At 37.4% G+C, this 14862-nt stretch overlaps 1 protein-coding gene across 1 annotated transcript; it reads right to left on the bottom strand.

The window, feature by feature from the left end:
• Nucleotides 1–1495: 1495 nt before the first annotated feature.
• RAD21L1 (RAD21 cohesin complex component like 1) lies at nt 1496–14788 on the bottom strand. The gene is made up of 13 exons (XM_082773698.1): nt 14423–14788; nt 12766–12895; nt 11315–11414; nt 10790–10896; nt 10211–10396; nt 9583–9684; nt 8661–8774; nt 7085–7314; nt 5684–5786; nt 5225–5364; nt 4454–4537; nt 3645–3722; nt 1496–2383 (listed from the first exon to the last, which is right to left on the bottom strand). The coding sequence occupies exons 1-13, from the start codon at nt 14564–14566 to the stop codon at nt 2195–2197; spliced, it is 1707 nt and encodes a 568-aa protein (XP_082629824.1). The 5' UTR covers nt 14567–14788; the 3' UTR covers nt 1496–2194.
• Nucleotides 14789–14862: the final 74 nt, after the last annotated feature.

Below are 14862 nucleotides of genomic sequence, written 5' to 3'. Positions count from 1 at the left end.
GCTTGGCCAAGAATAAAAACCCGAGGCCCAGGTCCCAGCCACGCACAAAGTCTCAGAGCCAGCCGCTCACCAGCTCCTTGCACTTCCCCTGCCTTTGCAGCCTCCATTTGGAAGTCCCAGCCGGTTATTTTGGGATTCTGACAAACCTGTTTTGTGAATCCACTCCAGTCTTTCTTCAGGTACTGTTTCCAGCAAGGTTTGTACCTCATTTATTCTGCCATACAGGCTGCTTTCAATGCCTGTATGTCCTTGTATGTCCTGACAACCTGTCTCTTGTTTGTTCCTTCTGCTCTCCTCCAACCTCCTTTTGTTTCTGTGTTTCCCACTGAATGCCATGCACAGCCTGGCCCCCCGAAAGACAAAATTAATGAATTATCACATCTGCTGCCACCAGAGCCCCTCTCACTATCGTGGCAATGGCAGCAGCTCTGGTGTTTAAGGTGCACTTTCATTTCAGATTCAACCTGGGGGGGAAAAATGCTTCCTTCTTCTCTCCCTGCTCTGAATTTTGTTTCCTTCCTGACCCCTCTTGCGGTCGTTGTCTCTGCCCCCAGCACACACACAGTGCCTCTGCCAAGTCTCTGGCACTGCCTCACCGGTCCCCCTACCCATCATGTCTGGGTGCAGAGAATTTGTGACTTATCACAAGATTGCTGCGATGTTAAAGAGCAGAGCAGAACTGGCTGCTTGAATACTCTTAAGTCAGAAAAGGAAAATTTGGTTTCTTTCACAGAGAATGGAAAAGTTTCCCCAAACCAGCTCATTTTTCCCTCCCTTGCACCCAGAAAAGTAACCCATCACAGAACAGCAGCGAAGGTTTTTTATTACTTATTTTGTCGAATAGTCGAAAATGGAAAAAATAAAAAAAGCTGAACCAACATCCCTCCATCAGCCAACCAAACACCCCAGCTCATCCCTTCCTGCCCAGGGCAAATCTTAAGTAATTTTAAAGCTTTTTTTTTTTTTTTATCCCTGTAAATAGAGACATTGAAATCAGTGAGGGCTGCTCTTCCTCCTATTCCCTAAACCCCACATATACAAACAAATTAGCGCACGGCAGGGAACGCCGCATGTTAGCATGACTAGACACACCGGGGTGTAACCGAAACGCACATCTGGAAAGTCAGGAGAACAATAGCATCCGCCCGTTTGAATTTTAAGAACTTCACAGCAAAGGCTGAGAAGGGGAACCCAAACAACAGCTAGGTGGCTGCCAGTTCTGAGCCTTCAGAACAAACGCCAGTGAGCTAAGGAAACATCTTTGTTTGATTTTTATTGATTTCATATAAAGAGACGTCAACATACCCAAAGCACTGTGACACTTTGCGTGGAGCACCGAACGTACAAAGCATTCCGTGCTGAGCAGGCTCCGTTAACCTGCCTTCGCTACAGGAAAAATGTTATCTTTACAAAATGACAGTAAAGATGTTAAAACTCCCCATAAATTAGATTAAAAGTGCCAAGGATTAATAATATTTCAGTTCAACATCTTTTTCTAACTAGGTCTATCTACGCATAAATAGAACTGTTAGTCTTTACGTAAATTTGCTCCACAAAATCTAAAATTGCAGGATTTCTAGGAAGTAGGATTTCTTCCTGATGCTTGCATGACTTCAAGGACAACATAATTGTCTGTCTCAAGACATGAAGATAATGCTGGAGACAGTAGCTTGTTAGACCTTAAAACATCAAAAACTGAACATTCTTTGAAATAAATTATTTATTTAAAAGAAATAATTTTAAATAGACTAAAGATTTTGATAAATATAGTTTGACAGATTTCTTTTCTCTTACGGATGGAGTAAGACAATTAACACACATGAGCCCTGCAAAAAAAATAATTTAATTTCCAAAGCTGGACCCTAAGAAAGGCTTTAAAGAACTTCCATGAAGCCCTTCATAACGTAAATGTCTTATGTGGAATATGTATTTTTGCTATCTAATATTAACAGAGTAAGTAACTGCTCATTTTAGAAACACATATGCAAGAGTAAAGGTACTAGTGACCACCTGGGTACCCAATGCTGCAGCAGCACGCCTGCCCAAGCTAGTTACTTTGCAGTCCTGAGAGGTCACATAAATGAGGGGAAGCTCTGCTGAGTTCACCCTGGTTTGACAGGACTTTAATTTTTTCACGAAAAGTATTTTCTAAAAAAAACATCTTTCTATTAGCTTATCTGAACACTGTGTGATTTCAGTAAGCATTGAACATTCGGCCGGCAGTGGCTGTAATGTCTGCAAACGGAGCGCTCTGAGCGAGCTCGATAACGAGCTGTTTCTTCAGAACGAGGAAGATGTAGAACTTGGCCGCAACTTCTTTCCGGTTATTTTTCCGACAGAGCTCCCGTAAGCTGAAGGAATTCACTCCTGATTTGTTCAGGTGCTGCGGAAGGAAGAAAAAAGAAATTCTGCTGGGTCAGTTTAACTGCTAGAAAAAAAAATAAAAATTAAATGGATCTCATCCAGTCTAAATTGAAGAGGGTTGCTCAGAGTGATTGTTTCCTGGTTGAAGGCCTAGAACAGGATCTTACCTTGGCATTTACATTTACATAGCGGCTCTTAACATTTTATTGCCATAATATTGCTAGCACCTACATATGTTACTAACATCTACATATGCCCACAGTTCTACTGAGTTCAATGAAACAGCACCGAGGCATACGATGAAGCAAGCTGTAATGGTTTTCATGATTCAAAACTATAAAAATCATTGCATACCCTGCTCTTCGGAATACCATCTATAGACAATTTCAGTCACAGATAATTAACTGTTATTATTGCCTGGTTTTTAAGGGCTGCACATATATGTAAGTAGTTATTTATGGGTGTTGCACTCAACCTTTTAAAAATATTCACATAGAATAATTAAAAGAACAAGAAGGCTGCAGAGTTGAACTCCAGCACTGGGGAAAAGCTGGGCTTGGAGCAAAGTTTGGTGGATTTTGCTTTGGCAGAAGCTCAGCATTGAGATGACAGGGCGAGGGTTTGAACATTCACCATCAGGACAGCCAGTGCTGCCTCCGAGGTGCCTGTTAATGTCTTGTTGATACTGAATCATTCCTTACAGCTTCACCACTTTTGAAATGATTTCTGCAAGAAAGGTAGAATAAGCCTCCCTGACACAAAGACTACCCTCCCTGATAATTTTGAAACACCTTGAAAGCACTGGGGCATTAAAAGCTCTCTTAAAGAAGGGGTTACCAGCTTTCTTTGTAGCACTATCACTTGTTTCCATAGCCTTAAACTCAGAAATGACTCAAGCAGATGAATAGCCAAATGAAGGCACCCTGCAGTGCATAGCAGAGATCTGGCAAACCTGGGGGCAGCTAGGAACTGGGCTTTGTAGCGATGCTCTAGAGCATCCTCATAGAAGGAAGAAAACAAGGGCTTAGCAGTACAGCAAACGCTGCTGTGAAAACAACAGTTTAGAAAATTCTAGTGATTCCAGCAGCTGTGGGAGAGTGGACATCGTGTCAGGCACTCAGAATCCTGGTTTCCTACATAAACAGCCAGTAAAATCCAGCTACACACTGCACATGACATGCAGCAATATGCTAAACAGGATAAGCAGGAGGTTTTCTGACTTCATCCAACTGAAATCGATAGCTGTGCTTGGTGTTGATTACAAAATCCACTACTGTTACCTGTAAAGTTTTTAAGAACTGGAGAGTTCTCTTGCTCTGCTTAATTTCTTCGTTGTTTTTGTTTTTCGTTGTTATCTCCTGTAGGAAATAAAAGAGAAAGTTAGACAGCATGTGTAAAAAGGCATACACCATGATGAGAAAAAGGACAAGAGTTCTCGGTTAGTTGAAAATTCAGCTGAAGCTGGGCACTCTGATGGCCATACACAGATTATGTGGGACTTCTGACACCTCTGCAGGCTTTGTGAAACAGAGAAAAGAATGTTAACCATGTTTTTTTTCTGCTACAACTAGAGACATCAGGTGCAAAACCACATTATGCACTATGAAACTGGTCCCAGTGAGCCCCAGGTAGGCAGCTTCACAATAAGAGACCACTCTGTGTAACTGGGATTCTGACAGGATTTGTAGTGGTTAGGAGTCAAAAAGGATGTTCAAAAATTCAGCTTTAGGTTTTGGACTTAGCCTCTGCAGTTGCCTGGAGACAACTCCAGAGTTTTCAGTGTCTGAGTATCCTCGCAGTCAGTAAGTTCAGAAAGTTTCCTTCTTACATGGAAGCACAATTTCTAAATAAGTTTCTAAATAAGGAGCTGTTTTCCTCATTGAATCTATAACCTCTGAAGATAAGAGTAAATCCATCCCTGATTACAAAGCTATTAAAATGTTTGACTGGCAAAATATGTATTAAAGATTGTGAGCACACCACAATTCACTGCAAATTCATGAAATCATTTTTTTTTTTTAATGTTTCTGTGAAATAATGTAGTTCTGTTCTGAAATAAGTGAGAACTACCAGCTTTGAGTGCACATACATTTAACTCAGCTGGCTGTGTCGGAGCTTCCTGGCCCAGTGAATTATTCACAAATGAGGAGCTCTCAGAGAAAGCCGTTGCATCCTGCTGTTAGAACAGAAAGATCAATTGGCATTACAATTTTTGCATACAGTATCATTCTCTATCACATAATTCTGCTTAAAATATATATATAATAAATGTTTTCCAAAATGATTTAATAGTTGATATTTCTACCACATCTTTTCTCAAATAGGAAAGGTCTTTGCTACAGTATTTATCCTACAAATATGGACTCTGTTCAGGCACAGGCCTTAAATTTTCTGTTGACATTGGGGCCAGTTTTGTCAGTCCTTGTCAACCTTGGAGAGTCTTCTATTCTCTAAAAACTCCCCCTTCACTTTAGCCTAAATAAAGATGGCAGAAATAGATCATTTCTTATTGTTTCTTTCTCAACTTGAGACAAGAAAAGAATAATCATCTTTAGAAATGATAAAATATATTTTCAGTACCAACAGGTTATATTTTATATTAAAGTTCCAATTATACTCAGTGTAACCTATACAGATTAATATATATTTTAATTAACAGTTCATTCATTGTGAGAGTCTGCCAAAGTGTTTATAAATAAAACTTTCCCGACACAAACTAATTAATGCTATACTTGCTGTCTCTGTAACAGGTTTTTCAAACATATATTAATAAATTCTTAATTTATTTTAAATGGAATCCTAACATAAAATGAAAAATATAAATACATTTAGGTCTGTAAAATTTATGGAAACTGCTCACTAGAATTTCGCCAAAGTTATTATCAGTTTCATTTCTGTTACTCTGTGATGTCATTACAAATGAATCATTTCTAATTTTTCTCTCAGTTTCTGAATGAGCTGACTGCTGCAGGTAACTTGGTTCTTCTATTATCAGCATCTCTGTATTAACAAAAATAAATAAATAAAGAAGATGAAAAAAAACAAAAACAACAACAAAAAAATCCCAAAGGCTTAAGAGGAAACAACTGTTTATCTCTGTCCTTAAAAAAAATAAATAAATAAAAATAAAAATACTTACACAACCTTCTCTTTTTAAAATTAACATAGCCAATTTCATTAACATTTCAACTTATTTGGCCTATGATTCATAGAATACTGCACACAAAGTGTGTGTGCACACCATGCATGTGTCTGAAACATATAAACTAGATAATATTTGTCAATAGACAATGTTGCAGCACTAGAATTAAACTGTTACCTGAGGTATCTTGTTCTTTTCTTGTTTCTTCCATTTCAGACTCCACCTGCATTACATTTTTTGCCATCTTAAATCCACGACTCTCAAAGCATTTTGCAAACAACTGGAAAGAATTATTTTTATTTTTTACTTTCAGACTATAAAGCTAGATTATTATTTGCAAGCACCAAAACAAAGGTATGAATATGAACTGTATATTAATTACCATAACTCAGAATTTAGATAATTTAATTAGGTCATCTTTGGCAGTGAAATCCACAAAGTCATCTTAGGAACAGCTAGGATCATTTTTCCCCAATGCTAGACAGTAAGGAGGGAAGAAAGAAGGAAATATCCACATTTTTCTGAGTTTTGATTTCTCTCCACATGTACCGGTGTGAGAGTATTTTTCTTCCTCATAAAGCGCAAGTTGTAATTCTGCATCTCGACTCTAAGAGGTGAAGCTGCTCTGCTGTAATGAACCTGCAGAACTGTTTGCCTGGAGAACCTGCCTCTGAGCTCTCAGCTATACAGCAGAAGAAACACAGCACGATTAACACGAGGATGCTGCGCATGGTTTACAGCATATCTTTCTGTATCACCTTGTGTACAAGCTGATCTCTTTTCTTTGTCTTATCATTATCCCTAAATATAACTTATTTGAATGATCTGTCAGATCATATGTGGGGACATGAAAGGCTTGATAGACCATATTTCCATGAAACAAATATAAATAAAAAGAGCAGTAAGGTCTACAACCACAGGTAAGGGTGTTCTGGCCCACCTGTCTAGCCCAAGGGATATAGTGATCAGGAAACTCTTGGCCTTCTGAAAGGCAAGGTCTCTGAATTGCTGTCCAGGTGGAAGCTTAATCTCCAGTTGGGAAAGTACAAAACAGATCGGTATACCATTTTTCTAAAATGAAATTAAATTAATTAAAGATGAAATAATAATGTTTAGGCCTTAAGTACCTTTAAAGTAAATGCAGAAGAAAGATATGCCATATTGATCACAGAGCAGAAACAAAAAATAAAATAAGAACAATTTAAAAAGGAACAAAATTGACAGAAATCATTAAAAAAGGTATGTTAGTGTATAGTCAGTCAGGTGGTGGTATGTGAAATGAAGTATCGATTTTCAAGTTTCTTTGTCATTTTCTACTTGATGTTGGAACACTGAAGACTGGAGCCAGGAGCTCTACAGGTGGGCTTTCTGCTGAAGTAATTAATGAGGAGAACACAGATAATCATTAGGTATCCAACCAAACTGTACTGCAAAATGATACTTACGATGATGACTGTAAGTTTCCTTGGAGTTCACATAAAACCAAGACTGCAAAATCTCTCACAGTTAGATCTTAGAAGTGCAACAATCCCATAATCTACACAGTAGAATAAAAACCTACAAGGAATAAAACTTTACCATTTGTAGCTCAGTATGAACCACAGGCTGTGTAGGGTTGGACAGGAGTGTGTCCACTCCTCCTGATTCTTTCCATGCCATTGTCTTTTTTGTTGGGGGTGCAAGGTCTAATGTAACAAGGATGTCTACGCAGTTGTTAAGTTGGTTGTATATAACACTGCAGCTGAGCTCCTTGTCTGCATCCACCAGCAACTTCCTCTTTCTTTTATTTTTTTTCCTCTGGTTGAAAGCTAAGTAGAGCAAGCATTTATTAAAAACATACATATATATTAAAAAATAAAAAATAAAAATAATAAATAAATAAATAAATAAATAAATAAATAAAGGTATTGACCTCAATATATCCCTGATCCTGTGACTTAGTTCACTGACATACCTGTCTGTAATGTATTCCAGCACTGAAGGGACTACCTAGCAGGAAAGGGTATTACTGAAGAAACTTACAGAATTCTCCCCTTTAGCCATGTATTTATTGTTTGGAATTACAATATTCAAAACGCAGAAGGAGTGTTTCAGCCTCCCATTTCTGATCTAGCCCTGTTTTTCATTGATAGCTGTTACACAATGAATATACATAAATAAGGTCTAGTCCACAGAAAATTTAAGCATGAAAATACCCACTGTGAGTCTAATCGACAGGTTGCTGACCTCCCAAATAGCTGCACAGGCTTTAAAATTAAACTACAGGTGGATGGAACATTTCTCCAAAAGTTTCCATAAAGTTTGCCCTTTGTATTCTTGTACAGGAAATTGCCATATGTTTAATTACAGAAGGCATGAATATTGTACTAAAGAAACAGGAACACAATGACTTAATGAGAACACATGAGATACCAACAAGCCCAAGTGAGCTATCTTTAATCCATCAGGAAGTTAATTATTCCAACAATTGCTGATGTGCTCAACAGGTTTCATTATCTCATAATTAATATCTGTATTTGTCAGCTTTATACTTTCGCAATAAAATTAAGATGCAAGTTGTAAACACAAAATAGAGACACTAATTGGTTGCATATCCATAGTTTCCTGAAAAATCTTCTTTTACTGGAAAATTCCAGTATAGTATTCTAAAAACTATATCAATACAATCTTGTTTACTTGCTAACATCCACCAACACAATAGGTGAGGCTTAGATGTACTCACAGGAGAAAAGGAACATTTTTCTTTTTGCATCTTAATAAAGTTAAAAGATCATGAAACAAAAATTTACAAAGGCCTGAAATTTTTAAGGTCATTATTTTACACCCAAAGGATCACTGGCATGTCACTGGCAATAGAAGTTCTGAAATTTCAGTAGCACTCATGAATAGGCTGGGCTTGCACTGCTAGCAGAACTGCAGACCAGTAACACTTGATTTGGTATGTGGAAGGAACTGTAAGCAGAGATACGGGCAGATCAGATGATCCTGATCAACCTGGTACTGTTTTTGTATAATAAATATCATAAGATAGAACTCTGACAGCAGATGAAAGTGAGAATAATTTGTTTTTCAAATATTTACACTAACAAGAAGAAAAACAAACCTAGCAGTGCAAAAAAACAGTCTGTCAGCAAAAAAACAGTCAAGTTCTGACCTGTATCATCAACTGGCGCAAGCACAAACCCTTCATCTTCTTTAGACAAAAGTATTGTTTCATTCATTAGATGGCTTTCTGTCTTAATCGCAGTGTCTTCGCAGTTGGATTCAACTATAAGAAAACCCAGTAAAAAGCCCAGTTAAAAAAAGATGGAATCATTTCTTGATCTCATGACATATAAGGCTGATACCAGACCAAAAAAAAAGATCAGAATTAGAAAACTATGGTTGAGTCCATAATCTCACAATTACTTTAAGGAGTGCTGTCTGACACTGCTGCTGCTTATGTCCTGCACTGCACTTCCTTTTGCTGACACAAGAAGCTGTATGATCAGGTAGTGAAATAGACTGAAGAACTAAACTATTTCTCGTTAAAGATGTTCCAGATTACACAGTTTTAATGTCACTGTGCAATGGTGGTATAAGGATTGAAGATTTAAAGTTTAAAAATAAAATAAAAATAAAAATAAAAAAGATTTTTCCAGAAGCACTTTTCAAAAATCAATTTATATTTCAGCAGCTTCATTCACCAATGTCCAATAAAAATAAGACTAAGAACACCTGTATGAAGTACTAAAGAGTAATTTATAGCTGAAATATGAAGTCAGAAAAGCTGGTAGGTAATGTTCAGCAAACCCTTATCCTGTTTCCTCTCCTCTACAAAAGTGATATCGTACTGCCTAAGCAGCAGAGTGGATCTGAAGCATATCCAACACAGGATATCATATAAAAGCGTTTCTAAGCAATGTCACATTACAAATCTAGAATTCCTAGGCCAAATTAAATTATACCTAAAATGGTGGAAGAAGTATATGAGAAAAAAAGGAAGAGAAATTAACAAAGGAAAAAGGCTGAATGTGAGTAACTTTATTGCAGAACAGAGTGTTCACATGAGCAAGGAGAAGAGACTGCAAACTCACTGGCTGTGGTGTTCTCTGGAAGATCTTGTGATGAAGGAAGTTCTTCCTCCATATCAAGAATGTCATTAATTAGGCCATTTTGCTCATCCCTCAGCAGGATTTCTTAAATATAAAACACATAGTTTTAAATCATGCCAAGTCTTAGTAGTCATGAAGTAGTTTCAACAGTAAGAGAAGGAGAACATTTAGGGACATGGTTAACGGGTAATGGTGGTGGTGGGAGGACAGTTGGACTAGATAACCCTGGATGTCTTTTCCAACCTTACTGATTCTATGATTAGTCTTAATTTTGAGATTTCCATCTTTTCTTTGAAAAGTATGGTATTGAAACTGTTTAGAAGGTATAAGTTTATAGCAGTTTACATAAATACCCTAAACGATAAACATGTAGAACCTACTTCATTGCCTTTGTTATTACAACAACCAGGATAAAAAAGGATGCAGCATTTCACCTTTTAAAATATAAACTAAATTACTAAAAAATAAATATAAATCAAATGCTTTTAGTTCTAAATAAAATAAAATAAAATAAAATACTGTCTTCTCTAATTTATTTTTACTTGGCAATGTCTAAATGATCATATAGTGATAAACAGCAAAAATTCTGTTAATCTGTGGCAAACCCTACCAATCATATCTGCACCAGCCTCCTCATCTCCAAAACAATCCTGCTCAAAACAGTAAGCATCTTCATGCAGTGCAGACTTGTCTCCATTTATGCTCGCAGAGGTATGATCAGCCATGAGATTGTTGCTGCTCATTAAGAAGCTGCCATCAAAGCAGCTCTGTTTTCTTAGTGTTTCTGGTTCCTCATCTGAATAAATACAGAATTTCTGATGCTTCATCTGCATAAATTTATGTGAAACATATTTATCCATTTCCTATTTTTTCAAATAAATTTCAAAAGATTGTAAGATTTTCCATACCTCAAATTAAATTAAAAAAAAAAAGTCAACTTTAGCTAACTCAGTAAAAACCACCAAATGTTGGGTGTGATTCTCAGTCTTCAGTATCATACTATATTACTTACACAAAAATTTAAGCATGAGACCATATAATAGGCCAATCAGCAGAAAAACAAACAAACACTCTTTTAATAATAGCTTTTTTGTATGGGGGAATTATTCAGACTGTACATTTTGCAAAAAAAAAAAAAAAACACATACTTTCTCTTACAGAATATTTCTAATTTCTCTACTTCTCTCACCAAAGTTTCTGTCACAGAGAAGTATGTTGCTTTCGTAATCCTCTGTAAGTGTGATGTCTTCAGCTCTGCTCCGATTCAAGGTAAAATGTTCTGCAACATCAATGGCACTGATGGAAAAAACAAACAAACAAACAAAAAACATTGTACAAATTTAGAATGACCAGAAAGCCACTATTCAAACTAGTATTTATACTAGGGCCAGTATTTATACAAACTTTTGTATCTCCTCCCAAGGTCAGTAAGTTGTTTGCAGGGCTCACTCGGACAATTTTAAATGAGAAAATCTTGATGGATAAGTTCAAAATATTATTTTATTGTAAAGGTATGTTGATTAAATGGAGTTAGATTAACTCTACAAAAACACAATTCTCGTGACCGTAGCCTTGTAAAGTTTGACTCAGGGTTTTGAAGAAATCAGTTACCAAATCAAAACAATTCCACACAAGTCTTGATCAGATAACTGTAAGGATATATTTTGCTTCTTAAATTACTAAAATGATGAATAAAAGGTAGGGAAGAACTTACTTTAAATCAGGTAGTGGAGTATCAAAATCATGAAATTCTTCAGGTAATGTAATGGACTGATAAGTAGCTTCAAAGCTCTCTTCTGGAAGGTCAACAAGTCCTAAAAGAAACAAAACAAAACACAGTAAGTATCAATAAAATAAAAGTAACATTCTCCCAAGTAGGTATAGTAAGGCTATAAAGCTGTCAGGGAGGTATGCTGCCTTTATAAAGAACAAAAAAATAAAGTTTAGGCAGTTTGTTAACAGCACCCAAAAGTGAAATTAAAATTCTCAATTTACATATCTATTAGAAGCCACATTTTTTATAGACAGGTAGAGAAGAGTATGCTGCTGTTGGAAACTGCTACAGGTGCTGAAATACTGTAAATACACTGGGTTTATGAACAGTTAATTAACGTCACTGAAAGATTCTCAGCTGACATTCAGTCTAGAGTCTTTCATACCATTTAAAACAAATTGCTGTCTTTTATTTTTCTATCCTGTGTCTATATTACACTATTCACCAGCATCAAATAATTACAAAACCAGGCTGCAAATACGTAGTAGTCAGAAAATCCTGGAACAATTCAGGTTAGAAGGGATTTCTGAAGGTCGCCTAATCCAACCTTTGGCTCAAAACAAAATTAATTTCTAAGCTAGGTCACTTTTGACTATTTCTGATGCTGGAGTTTCCAGAGCATCCCTGGACAACATGTTTCAGCATTTTACTATTTCAAGTGTGATTTTTTTCCTGCTTACATCTAGTCAGAGTTTGTCTTACTGCAGTTGTGACCATTATCTTTTGTTCTTGTGCTATGTGGTCCTCTACCAACTCCTATAGTAACTGTTAAAAATAATACTATGTATTTATTGCAAGTGTTTCTTCTAGCATTTTCCAAATATTTACAAACATTACCTAACTAATCTCCATCATATCCTTGAAAATCATGTAGAGTAGTTATTTGCTATTCTGCACACAGGCCAGGTCACAAAGCACATTAAGGTTGGCAATAGAGGCCAGTGTCCTGTTTGCAATCTTTTTTTAGACAACAGTGCCTCCCCATTTGTGCCTTAAAACAACAAACATGCAGCCTGTTTGAAAAGGATTCAGTCATCTCGGTTCGTTTCTTGCTGGCTTTGTGGCTAGAGCTCAAATCACAGTCAGATCTGGCACTAACACATTGTTAGACATGTTGTTGGTGTCATTAGACAGGAAAATTAATTATCTAGCAATGGGGGCTGAATTCAAGCTTCTTCTAGTATGACCGTTTAAGATACTGCTTCTTTTAAAGGTGTCAAAGACCTGAAATTGCATTGAAATAAACCAGACTAAACCTTGGCAGTAGGCACCAATAAATTCAATGTCCTTTGGGATCAATAAGCTGTATTTAACAGAAGCTTCCAAAATTAAGTTTTAAGATAAGAGCAGAAAAGGACGCAGATGGAAAAAATGCAGAATTCTGTACCTACCTGGGCGAAAAGCTGTCTTCATTTTTGTCAAAGCTTCGCTACAGTCTGCCAAGAGGTACTTTGCTTTCCTGTGGTAAATCCGCACCACTCCTAAGAGCAAGTGTCCGGAGGTGCGCAGAGCTATTGTAAACTTTGAAATTTACAACACAAAAGTTGTTCAGGAGTTAATATTTTTGGCCAAAAATAAAAATAAAAATAAAAAATATTACACAGCAGTAACAGAATTATAATAAAATACACTAGTAGAGAACTCTAAGAAATTCAACAAGGCTTTGTACTGTTATAGAGGATCACAGACAAACAAATTTCCAGAGCTAGGAATTTCTAGTTGTTTCTGTCCTGAAACATTGCCATGCTGAAGCCTAAGCCCTGAATCAATGCTCTTGTTTCATCGACAAGGTCTCAGCTGACTACCAGTGAACAGTGTAACACATCTTGAAAAGGAAAGTAGCTGCACATATTCTAGTATTTGACACTTTGTTTATTCAAGTGAGAGGATGTTATACCAACTATGCTCTTATTTATGCAGTCTTCCTGCACCAAGAACTCTCCCTTTGGCCATTCCAATGCTGGACAGAACAGCATGCGAGGAGAAGACTACAACCTATCTGAAAACTCTTCCAAATAATAATACCAAGATCGTTTTGACAAAGTTCAATTAATCATAACCCGTGCAAGGCAGACAATGAAAATCAGACTACCAATTGCCAAGCAGGTATTTTCACAGGGAAAAAGAATAAAAATCCTGCTTGCACCAGCAGAAAGCCTTGGATCTCCTTAGGCATCGATTAGTGACAGTGCAAAATGTTCCTTACTGTTCCCTTGGATGCAATTGCAACAGAGAGGCCAAGGACTGAGTCATGGATACTCGACTGCTTGCATCTGTGCTTGTTTGAATCATACCTTATCTGTGGTACACAGAGGATTAATACAGAATCTGTCATAAGCACCAATTATGCTTAATTATATATTTATCTGCCTATAATGGTGGGCCTGGAAGAATTCCACTGACAGTTCAAGGATGGTTGTGATATGTCAAAGGTTATTTATCATAAGATCAGAAAAAACATTCTTCTTGAATGGTCTGTGTACAATTTTGTGGTATTTTTCTCAGTCCCTTTACTTTGGTTAAGCAGCTGGCTTTTTTTGTTGTTGTTTTTGAGAAAATTTCCTCAAATACTTGGCAGTTCCCAAACTATGTCTCATAGCCGCAGCTAGTGTTTAAAGTCTCTGAAGAAAGACCATTGCTAGTACATGATATTGACAAGCTCGTCTCGTTTCATGCAGTAGCTCAAACCCACTTACCACAATCCCGTGGCCAGCTGTGCCCACAGAGCACACTCCGGAGCTCCATCAGTATGTAGAAAAAATACGTTTGAATATGTTGTGGTAAAATTTTTCTTATACTGTAGTTAAATATATTCCACGGATCTCCAAGGGCTAAATAGCAAGTAAAATATTTATATCAATTTAATTTAATGGAACAGAGATTTTATCTGAGTGAAAACTGAATAAAATCACAGTAGGAATCTCTCACACTGGTTTCGAAACAGCCACAAATTTGTCTTACTAAGTCTTCACAACAGCGAGTCCATTTCCCTACAGAAGATTTACAGCTCTACCCCAGAACTTACCAGAAGACACTTTAATAACCTACCTTTGGTGAGATGATGTTTTCAACCGTAGTCTCTAAATTACACTCGAATATATGAGCTTTGGTGAGCTTCTTCTCCCAGTGGGCGGCAAGCCATATTTTGGCCAACGGCCCACGCTTGTTCACGAGCAAATGCATGTAGAACATGGTATCGGGGCTGAGGCTCGCAGGTCACCTGTGCTGCCACTTTTCCTGGGCTTTTCTGTTTTTCCCTAGTCTTGCAGATGAAGCAGAGGAAGGTCCTGGGGCACAAGGGGAGAGCGGGTGAGCAGAGGATGTGAAGCTCCAAGGGAAAATGTCCGTCAGGGCCTCGAGGAGAGCTGGAGCTGTGGGTCGGAGCTGGCAGAGCAAACAGCAGCAGAGGAGCAGCACACCTGCAGGCACAAGGAGAGATGTCATGGGAGACAAACAGACTGCGAGGGGCTTGTTGGGGGGCACAAAGG

This window comes from Aythya marila (genome assembly GCF_965140915.1).
Source record: "Aythya marila genome assembly, chromosome: 16".
NCBI lineage: Eukaryota > Metazoa > Chordata > Aves > Anseriformes > Anatidae > Aythya > Aythya marila.
Note: the sequence above shows the minus strand (reverse complement) of the source record. Positions and strands in the feature narration are given on the sequence as shown.